The 15,000-nt window shown below is 51.7% G+C and overlaps 1 protein-coding gene across 1 annotated transcript in view; it reads left to right on the top strand.

Annotated features, from left to right (window-relative positions):
• The first annotated feature begins 8,858 nt into the window (after positions 1-8,858).
• Positions 8,859-15,000, top strand: part of LOC125956843 (uncharacterized) — a 157,417-nt gene continuing 151,275 nt past the window's right edge. Inside the window, exon 1 of the mRNA XM_049689069.1 lies at positions 8,859-9,136. Within this exon, the coding sequence (XP_049545026.1) occupies positions 9,005-9,136 (132 nt within the window). The 5' untranslated portion in view covers positions 8,859-9,004. The remainder of the gene's footprint in view (positions 9,137-15,000) is intronic.

The raw sequence follows: 15,000 nt of genomic DNA, 5'->3' as shown, positions 1-15,000 counted from the left end.
TACCCGCGGAGTCCCGGACCGGCGGTGGTGCGGAGGAGAGTTCGATTCGAGTTCGAGCGTTCGAGAGACGAGCGGATTTCGAGCCAGAAATTGCACTTTGGTGGCCGTAAATTTCCGCCACACATTCCGGCATCAGGGACGACGGCGACCGCCATTACGAAATCAGGCGTCCACGATCACGGGTATCATTTCTCTGGTGAAGCACTTTTCTCTGTGAAACTCTCCGATTTCCGATCGAGTTCGATCCGATCGATCCCGTAGCCGATGCTGGAACACGGTTTTGGCACAGTTTTCGCTTTCTGCATCGTTCGTTGTGTGCATCCTTCGGGTTAGCGATGGCGTCAACCTTTTCTGGCATCCCTATTCGAGGCCATCCGCGAAAGCTGGCGGCTGGTGTGGCATTTGAGTAACCCTTAATTTAGCCAGCGATCGATCCGGGAGTCACTGAGCCGGTGCAAACGCCGGTGTGCCTTTGTGACTGGAACGGTGCGTCACCTGCAACCGAAAGGGATTTTGGGTCGCAGCTTTTCATATGCTTCACCGTTTATTGCTTTTTAATGATAAGGCGGTGTTTGTTTTGCCAAACGCGGCGAATGGGTGACGAAGTGACTTTATTACAGCCCTCGGCTGCGCCCAGCCACGATGACGATGGCCACGAGATTTATGGGATCGCTAGAGTCTAATGTGTCAATGGTGTGCGCGCGCGCGCGCGCCACCGAGCAGCGAAACAGTTCACACTTTCCGCGTGTCGACAACAATAAATTGAAAGTTCAGGGCAACGCTAAGACGGATGATGATATAATTAGAGGCGCAATCGCGGTGGCAAATCTTCTCCGAACCAAGATCTTGCTCAAGAGCAAAATGGTGCCTTTTATAATTTGGTGGAAAATCGTCAATAATTGAAATGAAATGATGAAACAATGGTTTAGCATAAATGATGGAGCGTGCTTCATTGTTGCCTGTCTCGTCTTTTTATCGACAATTGTTCTCACGAAATCATGCAGCATTCTTTTTGGGCTACTCGCTGGCAGAAAATTTGATGATTTATGTGTTTACATGAGATTTTCAATTTACTCCCAACGCATATCCGTTCCCATGAGATTCTTTTGGGACGGAATCAAAGACTCAACGCGAATCCTGTCAGCTTCTAAAAAAACGCATAAATCGTCGAATTCATATCCGGTCACTGTGTGCAAATAGAGCCAAACGCACCGCAAAACACCTCCACGGTCCTAATCAAATAAAACATTCATTCAGTTCGCCGATTCGGATTCGTCTCAACTCGCGCCTGCACGTGGCAATTGCCCTTTCAAGTAAATGCTGATTATGCTAGCACCACAAAGTGAGCATAAGTTAATGGTACGCGCAACCCTTCGGAGTGCAACCCTCGCCAGGTCGGGTCGCAACTGCATTAGTTGTGCAATTATCAAAAACCCAAAACAAACACCCTTCGTTGAGGGTGAACGCGTGCAGTCGAAAGGGGTGCGCGGTTGCGAGTGTGGCAAGTGCGTGTCGCCGCGGCATACCAGCAAAAAAGGAAAGGATGCTCGCGATGCACCCTTCACCCACCCTTCGGAATCCCATGGCATGGCGTCTAAAATGACATAAATTATCAATTTTTTATCCCATTCCCCGGGATATGAGCTCCTGCTGTGGCTGCGCAACGCAACACCATTACTGGAGTTCCCTCCCTCCCTCCCTCCTTACCTCCGCGTACTCTTGTTTGTAATCGTTTGTTTACACTGTGATTTGGGCGTGCGTTTGCGTGGCATTAAGCCACGGGCCCCCGGGCCACGGTTCACGGATGCATTCTGCGATGCGAGCGCTGCGTAACAACGGTCGAGTCCGTTGGGAGCGCCATTTTTGGAATGTACCGAGGCAATAAATTCTATCTTTTCCCTGCCGAGGAGCGCTCTCTTGGATGTGGCGCACGTGGCACCCAGACCCGGGAAAAGGAGAAGAAGACGCCATGCCACGCCAGCACGCTGGCTGAAGAGCTGTGGAAATTTATTGGCATACCGAGCACTGGCGGGGTTTATGCGGCGGTCGGGCGGTCTCATGCATGTAATCGAGTTTCTGCCATATCGTGCTGCCATCATAACATCGACTTCATCAGAGGTCAGAGAACTTGCCACATAAACTTCCAAACTTAATGGTTTTCGGTCGTCGGTTGTCACTCCGGTGTATGCATTTCATTCATGGTTGTTGCTCATAGTAGGAGCCATCAAATGCCTCTGTCTGCTCCGAGACTGCTCGGGACTGATGTACGGGACGACGGGTAAAGCATAAAACAGCAACGAACGCCGCTACCGAAGCGGTTGGCCGGCATCCGGTATCGCAAAGCAACTATCATCTCCCATGCCATGCTATCGGTGGCCCTAATCAGTCCATAGCTTCACTTCACTGCAACCGCTCACTGCTCCTCTCTCTGGCTGTCTCAGCGACACATCCTTACATGGTTGCCAGCCCCATGATGGTCCGGACACCACCATGGTCTATGGTCTATGCTAGGAAAACTCTTCATGATTCGTTGATAAGACGAATGGGAGATTTACCGGTGTAGGTCCCATACACGAGGCGGCCCCGGCATCTGGTGGATTGCTTCTTGATTCCTTTGTCGCTCGTCGTCGTCGTCGTCGAGGCTTGCGGTTCTCGCTTGCCGTTCCAGTGCGATCCGACTGGATCGGGGACTTCCATTTGCAGTGAAAGCGCCTTTTCTAGCGTTGAGATCTCTTCTCTCCAGCGTCCGTTCTACAAGACGAACGCGCGACGCACGAGCGTGTGATGTATGAGATGGCGGACGCTTAAATTGCTTAATTAATTGCAACGAGCCTGTACCGCAGATCCCCCTTCCCCACTTTTGTGGTTGGAGTTTTGATTAACGCACGGCCGGGTGTAGGTTAATTGAGAGCCGCCTCGATGATATCGCTCCGTCTCGGGATCGCATCAATGGGACACTGATTTGTTTAATGACGATGACGTTTGACGATTAACGGTAAGGAAACGATAAGTGAGACAATCGCGTGCCAAGAGAAACGCGCAGTAGGTTAATGGGACTCCCGAATGGGATCCGATGCCACGATGCACCAGATTTGGTTCAATGTTTTCGACAATTCTTTTCGTCCGGTGATCGCTGGGAGCTCCCACACTCTCACACACACACACACAGTACACCCCCGTCGGCGCAAAATGGCGCAATATTGATCACGGCCCATCAATGTCAAACATGGCAGCATGGCGATCGCCGGTCAGACCTCGTCAAGATGAGAATGAGTGCGGCCATACCATCTAATATGCCTCCACAGTTTGGTTCATCTCAAGGCCAGCCTCAAATTAGGTACGCTCTCTTCCGGCCGCCCCCGCAATGGTGCGTCCGGCCGGTGACCGCGATGCGAAGCGAAGCGACATCCCCAGCAGCAACATTACCAAATATGTTAAGCCGCCGTCAAAGCGTCCCGGGGGTGCGTTGGGGTTCTGATTGAAGTGCGTCCGAGATTGCTGACGCGCGCACACGTTGCTGACCAGACCGGACCAGACCAGAGCATCAAATCAAATCGAATCGATACGAAACCGGGCACCACCACCGCCAGATCCAAATTGGAGACCCGTTCCCAATGCTCTCGACGGAATGGGACCGGGGCTTCGGCGGAGCAATTGAAAGTAAACTTTGAACTATTTGCTGCTGACCCACTTTCGGTGTCCCCCGGAGTCGATCGCGAGTTTTTGGGAAACCGCCGGGCGGCTGGGCGGCTGGGCGGCTGGGCCGGGTATGGCACCAGGCAATAGGCATAGAATCGTATTGTTGACGTTGGCTGCCTGCTTGCCTGCCTGCCATCCAGCCAGCACCAGTGTTTTGCTGCATTGTGTCTCGTCGTCGTCGTTGTCGTTGTTGTCGGCGCCGTGGATCCGGAACGAACGATCCCGTGGCCACACACTCACGACGCGACAGTGCGCTCGGTGACAGTGCTGCTGCTGCTGCTGCTGCTGCTGCTGACCTGTGGTTGGCCCGCGTCGCGTCGGGCCGAGACTCCCGAGCCTTCACTTTCCGTTGAGAACCGGACCGCGGATCGCGGAGGTGGTCGTCACGGGGCTTGGGGGTGGTTTTTGGACCAAAACGAGAGTGTTTCGCCACCCACATGCCCATGCCCATGCTCACGAACCCCCTCCCGCCGGCCTCTCCATTCACCCTTCCGTTTGGTAATCGAATACTTCTTCGGTCCCCAACCCCCATCCACCTCGGACTCATAAATCAATGCGCCGTTTGCTCAACTGGTGCGCCATCATCATAGATATTCTGCCCGGCCAGCCGCGGCCCTTTTTGAGAAGCGTTCGGTTCGGTTCGGGGGTTTCGCTTGTTGTTGCCTTCCTGGTTGCGCTCCCATCAAACGGAGCACCATCGCCATTGAAATTCATTCCCGAAAGTGCTCCAGAAAATTGAATTAGAATGCGATCGTAATGCAATTGTTTTTGTTCTATCAATTATCGTTCTACCACTACGTTCACTGATTAGAAAGCTTCTCACCAGAGCTCAAAAGACCACCCCGCGTGCGTGGCAGTAATGGTCGTCGCTAAACTTAATTTGCAGCAATAAAGCAAACGGTCTCCGTGCACTAATCCGGAACTGGACCGATAAATTTTCAATGTTTTTGAAACAATTTCACCAACCACCACCACTACAGCCACTAGCATCCCGCTGGCTGCCCGCCGGCCGCAAGGCGTCAAATTAGGAACCATGCGGGATCGACAAAAGGAGCGATGGCGATGGCGACGGACCAAGGCGAGCGGTGGTCATGAGAAAATAACTTTCAATCTTACCCTTTCCCCCGGGGTTCCCCCGGGGACGCCATATCTCGCGATTGGTTTCCAATTTCTTGTCACATAAATTTATTGACACACTTCTAAACTGTCCAACATCAATTAAGGAAAATGGAGTGGCTTTTATTGATGTACAACTTTCCTGCTCCGCATGGGGTGGCATGGGCACAGTGGGTGGCGACACGTGTTTTTCGGCCAGCTGCTGCTCGCCAGCGCCAGTGCCAGCTGGTTCTGTGGCTGGCGAGCTTTGTGGTGATTCGGTGATTTATTGACGAATGCTTCCGGGGGCCCCTCTCGGTCTGCCGTGCGCTCGCATTCAAGTCTTTGACCGAAAAGGGCTGTTTGGTTAATTTTACACCAGCGTCACCCGCCGGGCGTGTCCGGCAGTCGCAGATTAATTCATTTCTCTTATCTCTAGAGCCACTGGCGGGACCCCACGAATCGATCGATCGATCTCTCAAAGGCATGGTTCGGCCCTTTCTGGGCTATCGCGCGCATTTTGGAATAGAAAACGGTGGAAATTGAATGAAGTAATTAACATAACGAGGTGCATTCGAGGCGCTCTTATCAGCGAGCTTTCCTTTCTTACCACCAGATTGTGCAGATTGATGTCAAGTTGATTTTTTTTCGGTGTCAGCATCGTAAAATCATCATTACCGATTGTCCCTTGAGTCCATTGATTAGAGGGATTCGATTGAGATATCTTGATGGAATAATTTTTAAAGAAAAACTCTCACTCTCTCTATCTCTTGTTACGTCTGTATTATTTTCTTTCTGTTGAAATGCATTTCTTATGCATTTGTGCATTTGTGCAGCTTCTTGCCCGGTTGTCGGTGTTGGTGTCGTAATCTCGCACGGTTCAAATGGCGAGTTTTCCGGGTTCCAATGCACCACCCATTTGTCACTCAGCTCAGGTGTCAACGCGCTCGCACGCACGCTACCTCATGCCTCAGCAACATTTGCTTGAGGATCACGAGATTAAGATGTCCGTTGGCTGCCAATCTAACAACCGATCGCCCTCACTCGAGCGATCCTGTCTCACGATCTGTTTGCGAAGAAGGAAACGAACCCGATGTACCGATCGTAATTAAAACGCTTCGATTGGTTGCAATTCCAATTTGTTGCAGTTGTCATTCCATCGTCTCCGTTTCTTGTGCAGATCCTGACTAAAGGAAGGCGTAGAACCGCCCGAGAGGAAAGCTGATATTACCTCGCTTACCTGCTGGTGGTTCGCATAACGAAAAGCAAAACGCAAGGAAAACGGGGGTGTAAGTTGATGGTTTCACATAAAATGTAATGCAAAACAAAAAAAAAAAAACGGTTCCAAAAATCAGATTAAAGCTCGCCTTGGGGCCCTTTTGGCGATTACTGTGGCCTCGACAAGCCGCGTGCGCTGGCTGGCTGGCTGGCACGGTTGGTTGGTGATTTAAAATAAATTAAATTTGAAGCAAAACCTCATCCAACGGGACTCCCTCATCTTGATCGCGGCGTCGCGGCGTCCGGGGGTTTTGGGAATTTTATTTTCTCAACAACATAATGGATCCGCAGCCGACGCCCGAAGGGACATTTGCGGTGCTCGATGAGAGTGCAATTGCAATGCAGCCGGGATCAAGCAGGAGCCGTTGTCGGTGCCAGGGCCAGTGCTGCTGCTGGAGAGCAAATTGGCCAATCTGCCAATATTGGTGGCTTTCGGGATGTGGCGTGCTTCAATCAGATACGCGAGGACTCACCGTGAGGATCCCGTTCACGTCCTAGTAGTGCTACATTATTACGTAAAGCATAACAACCATAAGCAGGCCCCGGTTACACCAGGCGTGCTCGCGTGCACCAGTTTCGGTTTTAAAGTTTTGAAGGTCCCGGCCTACCTTCTCCCGGGTAACAAACAGTTTGTTGATGATGAGGCCGACGTGGATGGAGAGGGATTATATTGTTCTTCACTCCCGGTCCATGGCTGGCGCTGGCGGTTTCAATGATAATGAGTGGTTTTCACTTTCGACCGTTCAAGGTCCTCTCCGGCACCGGAGTGCAGAAGGGAATGCTAGAAATGTTCTACCAATTCTACGGAACGACGCGTCATTGCGCCGCCATTGCGCAACTGTGACCAGGTTTTTTGGGGGGCCTTCTTTGGCTTCAAGAAGTTCAAGGGTGGCGCGCGCGTCACGTTACCGAGTGCCGAGTGTAAAACCGCAATGGCGATTTGATTGACAGCAATCGATCTTGGAGCAGCCGGAGAGACGTTCATCGTCGACGGTCATCCCCGGACTGACCGAAAGATCATGACCAAAAATGAGGCATGTGCCGCAGCTGTCCCCCAAAGCAGCGAGGTACAGTTATGAGTTGCGAAAGAGGCTATCTGACCCTGACGGCGGTTGACTCCGAGCCTGAAAACCTGAAACACCTCCGGATCGCGAACGATCGCGATCGATTGACGCGCGCGCCGGTAATTGGGAGGCACGAAGTTTCTCACCGCGGGCCGGAGAACCTTTTTCGGGCATTCTAACGGTGTTAACTCCGGTCGTGGCCGTCTCTCTTTTGTTCCGGGGCGGGCGAAAGGAAACCCATTCTTTACCTTCCCCTTGGGGCTTTCTGGATCCCAAATGAAGTTCTATTTCATTCGCGGGCTAATTTCTCACGACAAGACGACAAACAGCGAACTGTGTGTTTTGGGTATCCGCCAAAATCCGCCAAAAAGGTTATCAAATCGCTCTCGAAAGGGTCACACTACTGTCGTGTGTCGTGCGTGTGTATGTGTGTGTTCGTAATGGGACGGAAATGAGGCAGAACCGAACCGAAGGGAAAGGCATTCTGGTCAACGTTTAATTTATAACATTATGGCTGATGGCCGATTTAACTGGAGACCGGCAGCGAGAGATAAGCAGTCGGTTTGCTTGCAGTCTGGCTCGGCAGGTCGGCTAGGTCGCGTGAGAAAAAGGCCCCCGAAATCTGTCGTGTGTAATCCGTTGAAGCTGAAGTTTCGCGTGCCCCCGATGAGTTCGTTGAACTAACTGAGGTGCTTCGAGGGTATTAATTAAGCCAATGCATTGACTTATCGAAGCATCGTTATGTGGCTTTAGCATGGTTGGCCTATAAATTTGGATAATTGCCAGATTCCTGAGAGGGAGGGCAAAGGCCCCGGTTGGTTGGGAACTCGTGGGTCCACACGGGATGTCAATTCTATTTAAGGCATCAAGAGGTACATGAAGCATTAACAGTAATTCAAGAGCTTCAATTGTCGTAGTAGGATTAAGCCTACTGCTTGCTCCAACGAGTTACTCCAGGTGATAAAACGGAAATCGGCTTGGCGGAAATATAGTTTCGCCATTAAATGTGACGACGCAGAGCACTCAGTGCGTAGAGGGCTTCGCAGCTCTCTAGCCATTAGAATGACAATCAAGAACGTTCGCCCACCTGGTACTGCTTCAGCACAGCTTCAATTCACAGTTCTAATGCTTCCAACCGGCGGCACCACACTTGGGACCGCACGTATGGCACACACACACACGCGCGCCGACTGTCCAGATGGACACTCTATGCGGGGGGAGGGCTTAAAGTACAGACCACCGACGATGCCCAGAGTCAATAAAACGCGTTGGAACGCCGCATAAGACGACGATCGCTGTCCCGCGATCCCGACTGGATCCCGAGTTGTGAGCGGAGTGAGCAAGAGAAGGAAGGCACTTCACTTGACAAGCAATTGATATCCGTTCGATTGCCCTCACTGGACGCACTGGATGCGGCTTGGCGACGGCGGCGTGAGTTCGATGACACTTTAATGTATGGTACTTTGTGCTACTCACTCGAAGGGCTGGCCATAAATTTGGGTTGCAAAAGGCCCCCTCTAGGAGATTCCACTTGGACCTGATGATAAATGATGCCCCCCCTGTCGGGCTTTAAAGTATGCCTGCGTCTGGCTACTGGCGGAATGCGCGCCAGGTTTCTCTCTCTCTTTCGCTCTCTGGCTCTCTCTCCCTCTCGGTCTTATTGGATTTTCCCTTCCACGCACGTTGTAACGATGGCTGTGATCGATTTTTCGTTGCAGATTCACCAGCAGCAGCACCAGCAACAGCAGCAGCAGGATGCACCGGTGAAGAGCAGTAGTTTATCATCGGCACACGGCAGCATCGAGCGGTTGATCGACCAGTACCTGGGGCCACTGTATCCGCACTATGATACGGACCACACGCGACCGATGCTGATCCGACAGGCGCGCGATCTGCTCGTCTGCACGTACCGCGGCGATCTGGAGCGCTTCGAGGGTCACTTCCTGCGTCCGGCCACCGACATCGTTCAGCAGCTGCGTACCGGCTATCAGCAGGGAAAGGTAAGCAGGGCGGCAGGGGGTGCCTAGATGTGGGTTATGCAATTTGCATAATTCTCTACGGAACGCTTCGCCCGTTCCAAATACTAGGCCAGCAGTCGCAGCCTTTCGATCATTGGGCTACCCTCGATCATCCCTGAAAATTAGTTCAAGTTGTGTGCTGTTGTGAGAGTGTGTGCGTCACGCCGCGCTGCGCCATTGGATCACCGAAACTGCGCTGACGATAGCGAAATCGCCTTCGGGGATTCGGGAACCTCGGGGATGCCTTTATGAGCTCCGTCGACGACTGCGACGACGACGATCCGCGTGACCGCATAGCCTGGCCATATCGTAAAGAAGTATAAGCAGGAAATGGCTTCGGTGCCTCATTAAGGGGCCTTTGGGGAACGAGAATCTGGCATTTCGTCGGTGCTCCTGTTTGGGACCGGGCGGGCATCCAATTCGCTAGAAGGCCGAGGGGGGAAGCACGCACATTCCTCGTCGAAGAGGATGGAGCCTCGAGGGAAGCGGACATTTAGGACACCGATTGTGACCGACTTTTAATGTCTTGACAATATCGTTTTGTCTTTCGGGCGTTGTTCTGGAGGCGGGAAAGCTATTCAAATTGACATTTTATGGTCCGAAGTAGAATGAGTTGGGCATGGAATTGGGTCTTCGATCGATCGATCGGTCTGGACATCGATAGCTCTTGGCCGCAAAAAAAAAACCGGTGTGTCATCGGTGTGTTCATCACGGTGGTCCCGTTTTGAGATTGAGATTAATATCATTTTCGCTTTTTTTTTCTTCCCCTCGAATTGAGGTTATCTTGAGCACAATCAGTGTTGCACAATGGCCGTCGTAGGGCATTAGTCCACATCACTTCCAGCTAATTTAGAACCTTCAGTTCTTTTAAGCAAAGGCATCTGTGAGTGTGAAGAGGCCATGACACCGTAACGCCTGGGCCGAGCCACTGGGGTACCAACTCCACCAGAACAAGTTTAATTACGGCGTATTAAAGTTTTGTTATCACACCTCACGACCCTTCACTTCCCTTTTTCGTGTGGGTTCATCGTCTTCGGAACATGAGCGGTGCTGGACGGTTCTTGCCGGCACTACTCCTCCCGGAAGGGAACTTTCGCCCGGTCCCCCGGACAGGGCAGGGCAGGGCACCGTGACCACAGCGTGACAACCCAAAGCTGCAGTGACGGTGCAAGATTAATGAACCTTGCATGCATGCAGGTTTACTGCCTTCGGGACCCTCGCTTCGTACCTCCATCGTTCAGTGTTTGTGTGAGTGTGTGTTTGCACAGACCGCAGATGGTTTCGGGAGATAAGCGCAACGAAGCGGCGGCGACGACGACAACAGCAGCCAGCAGCACGCCATGTCCATGTTACATCCTCGGCAACATGACAATCCGTCATCCAGCGCGCCAAGACGCACGCCAGCGGTGCTGATAAGATGCCGCAGCAACAACAACAAGGGGGAGGGGGCCTTGCCACATTTATGCAAATAATGGCAGCCGCGGGGAGCGCGCGCGACGCCAACTCCGTTCCACGACCCCATCGTGCGTTGACACAGTAGATGTTGATGTTTGAGAGATCATTTACTTTGGAATGTTTTTCCTTCTTCGTATTTTTTTTTGCCCCACCTCCACCTCTTGTGGTAAAGTTCTTGACGAGTTCAACGTTCTTGCTTGCTGGACCAGCAATTGTTCTGTGACCAACGCCCGGTTCTTAGGCCAGGTTCGAGGCGAGGCGACGACGGGACGACCGCGATGCTCGTTTCCAAAATTATCGGTCATCATTCAGTCGGGGCCAGCGTTCGGTGCGTTCGGTGCGGTGCGATTTCTCAATTTGCTCGCATGCATGCGGCTCGTGGTCGAAACAATAGTGCCATCTTTTATGCCGAGTTATGCGCCGGGCATGTTTAGACCTTCTTCTCGCCTCCGGACTCGCCGGCATTCAGGAGCATTGTGTGTGTGTGCGTTGAGGAGGTGTTGCATACTTTTGCGCTTGAATTCGGTTTTGTTTGATGCGCAGATACGGCAGTTCGCGGCAAGGTCTGCAAAAGGTTGAGTTCTTGGAACCGAGGACCTTTTGATCCTTTGCCGCGTGCGATCGAGGGAGCAATAAAGATAGCCGTACCAAAGCCAAGTCGGTCGCTTCATGTTCGATTGTTTCAGGTGCTTTTGCCGCTGTGGGTTTGACATTTGATCGGACGTTTCGTCAAATATCTTAGAAGAGCCTAAACAATAAGTACTAACTATTAAGCGTTTATCGAGCGCTGCGTATGTTTCTGAGAAGTGCATTTCAACATCAATGACGTGATCGTTGCTTCACACTACGTACTAATACTATTCAGAACCTAGGACAAATCGTTCGCTGTTCTTTTTTCCATCCATCGATAAGCAAAACGCGCTTGGATGCATCGTGGCGAAAAATAAAATGGCGCCCATTTTGACCCAACTTTCCAACCGCTTCCCAAGGGCTTTCTCATATTGACAAACTCACCGCCGTAAATCATTCTAGCACCGTAACCAATCGATTCGTGGTCTGTTTTAGCGGTCACAGAAAGCCAGAAAGGATTTGTGCCAAAGTGTCTGGCGAGGCTTTTCTCCTCCCGCCCCGCCCCCCACCCGGGAGAGTGGTGCTGGTGTTGTTGATAAGTGTTTTCTCCTCGAGTGAGCCAGGGCGGCAAGGCGAGTAATAAAATGATTGCCGTAACTGTTACTTAATTGAGCCATTTCACACCTGTCGCTTAGATAGTTGGCATGTTTTTATGCGAATCGGAATAGGATGTTTCTTTTTTATGATTCCTTCCTAGATCGATGATAACCCCCCTCGAGTGCCCGTGCAGACAAAGTGCAAGTGCTAGTGATGTGTGCGTGTGTGTCTGTGTGTGTGTTTGGCATACTTCATCATCCGAGCGACTGGCACCCTGTCGATCGACACCGATTTGTAGGACAGACAGTCAGTGTCTAGTGTCCAGCGGTACCGAGGAGATCGGGGATCGTAGCGATGGACAGGAAATCGGCTGGAAAATCGACGGATGAGAGCATTTATGTATTGATCGATCCACGAGAGTTAGACTTCCCGGAGGCAGTCACCGGGATCGCCGACACCCCTCGCCTCGCTGGACAATAACTCATGCCATCCCTCAGTATACTCTCGGCACTCTCAGCTCTGTACGGACAACCGATTGTGGCTCCCTCGGGACGATGGTTAGCATTTTGTCACGCGCACCGATCCACCGATGAGTGTGTTGCTGTGAGTCGTGCGTTAGATAAGCGACCGGTCGATCGCTACGACGATAAATTAATGGTAATTATTATTTGAGCAAGTGAAAGACTTATTTACAAGTGATGGTGGTGCTGACTGGGACCTTGGGAGACTGTCACGGGGCTTCTTCTGGATCAATGGGAAGTCCATCGAATGGCGAAGTGAAAGACGAGATAGAAGAAGTGACGAGGGTCTTTGCGAAAGCGATTTGTCACCAAGCAATTTAAGCAATTCCGTACCGTGAGTATTATCCCTGGAGAGTGCACACCACGACGTGGAGTGTGATGGAGCGATTTATTGCAGCTTTCGAAGCAGGGTATCGCTCTTCCTGTATGAGCTGCATTCTTAGAGGGATAAGGCGTGTTTCTTGCACACAAAGAAAGTACGGAAAAGGGTGTAGTGAGATCTCCATTTTCGGGGGGAAAGTAACAGTCAATTTTCTAATGTTTAGTGAAAGAAAAGCTGCAAACGAGTCCCAAGAGTGGGCGATGCAATAAACTCGGACAGTATTGCAGTGCTTTGGGCATCCGCCAGACCGCATTAAGTAGCACGTGAAAGCTTTTAAGGGGAGGATAATCAATTTGCATCTTTTGTGCTGGATTTTCCATCGCAAGGATGATGCTGTAGCCGTTGGATTGAATTAGGTTTAAAAACAAAGAAAATTCTTCATAGCTACATCCAACTCCAAAGAGAGATAATAAAGTGGATTCAGTTGGTTATCGAAGAAGGCGTGAAGACAAACAACGACGAAAGAACAAACCCCGGGCGATAAGCAGTCGTAGGCATCGCGGTCGAACCCTTCTTCTCCTGCTATTCAAACACAACTGCCGGAAGAAGAAAAGGGCTGTCTGTTGCTGCACCTCCAACAGCTCTTTAATCTAAACATCATCTAACCGAACGGCTTACCTCACACGTGGTTGTCGATAGGAGTGAGCGATCCTTGCTAGCGATCGACACCTACCATTACCTACCAGCCTGGACGGAAGACAACAAATTCTAGCTTCAGCGCCCCGCATAACCTGTCGATGCAGCGCGTATAGAGCCCCGCAGGTGGCCGCTGGTTCCGTCAGAGGAAGACATCAAACAGCCTCGAGCGAGGTGTATGTTTGAGTTGAGAGCAGTACGATAACACTCGCAACAGTGAGACGAAGAGGCAGCGAGATGTCATACATAAGGCCATGATCATGCTTATAACAAGCCTCGGGGACGACCTCGAGGTGTGTTGGCCAGATAGAAAGATGGCCGGGATCGTGATGATGGTGGTATCGTGTGTGGTCGATTATGGTTCTCCATTGATGGTGCGGCGCGCGCACGGGATTGTAATTTTCATTAATGGTCGTTCTCACCTTTAACGGATCTTTCCGAGACGCGTTCTGGGTGCGGACGCTCGCGCCTTGCGTTTGATCTCCCTCGCTCGATCGGTTAATAGCACGCTTTCATCTCCTGGGCCTCGACAACGACGACGACGACAACACTTCCTGTGACGGTTTCGGGGTCCCTTCGCCCATCCGATGATTTAATTCTAGTGAGAATGTGTTTGTTTGATTGTTCTGTTTGTTGTGCCTTCTTCTCGCGCTCGAGGTCACGTCAGCAGACGCCTCGCGGACTGACGGAATCGAAACCTAGAATTGGGTCACTTTAATAGATGGGGGGAGCTCAAGACTCATTAAAACCGTTTGTTCTTCGCAGAAGGGATCGACCGAGGCGGAATGACAGCGCCACCAGTTGACACCAACGCGAGCAAGAGAGAGAGAGAGCGAGAGAGAGAGAGAGCGAGAGAGAGACAATGCTGGAAGATGGAAGCGAACATCCTTCCTCAAGAGAGAAATCTGACCGCTAGGAGGGCGCATCGAGTTGTGGAGGAAAACATAGAGTTATGCTCGTGGCCGCCGGGCTGGTCGGAACCCAGGGTCCAGGCGCATCGCTTGGGATCGCTGCTGATTGGCTTTTTATTGATCGATAAATCTTTTCACAATTTGATCGCCGGTTGTGTTCTCTGTGTGACCGGCCACACCAATTGGGGATGACGGCCGGTACGGCGGCCTCCCTTTTACAACCAGCCACTAGCAACACACACACACATTAGGGTAGGTACACGGTCCGGATGTTCTAGGGCAGCAGCAACGGGGTTCGGTGGTTCTTCGTGGCGCGCGCGCGCGATCGCTGAAGCTACATAAAATCGTGTTGCGCGGGTTCAGATTTCGGGCATTTTGCTCGCCCAACGGTCCAGCCTCGTGCTCCACTCGGTGCTCTACTCGATGCTCGATCTACGTTCCCCGAAACACCAATCGCCGTTTGGATGGGGTGGGGGGTTTCGGTTTGTGGGTCAATGAATGAATTTATGGCTCGGTCGACGCTCGGGGTCCCTGAAAAGATCGAGCCCTGGAAATTCCAGCCGCGCAACCGTAGCAACCACAACAGCTAACACGATACACGATTCCCACAGCCTTTACTCACGGGAGGGCCGAGCGATCGAGCATCCATCGCGCTTCCGTTAGGGCAGGGGGTGGGCAGGGGTGGGGTGGCCGCTCCGTTCCGTTGGGTGGTGCTTCGAGTCGGGACCTGAAAATTACAGGTTTTTCGTTGCTAAATTATGTCAACAATAAGTT

The sequence above is a fragment of the Anopheles darlingi genome, chromosome 3, assembly GCF_943734745.1.
Source record: "Anopheles darlingi chromosome 3, idAnoDarlMG_H_01, whole genome shotgun sequence".
In the NCBI taxonomy this organism is placed as follows: domain Eukaryota; kingdom Metazoa; phylum Arthropoda; class Insecta; order Diptera; family Culicidae; genus Anopheles; species Anopheles darlingi.
The sequence above is the reverse complement of the archived record's forward strand: the minus strand, read 5'-3'. Positions and strand labels throughout refer to the sequence as shown.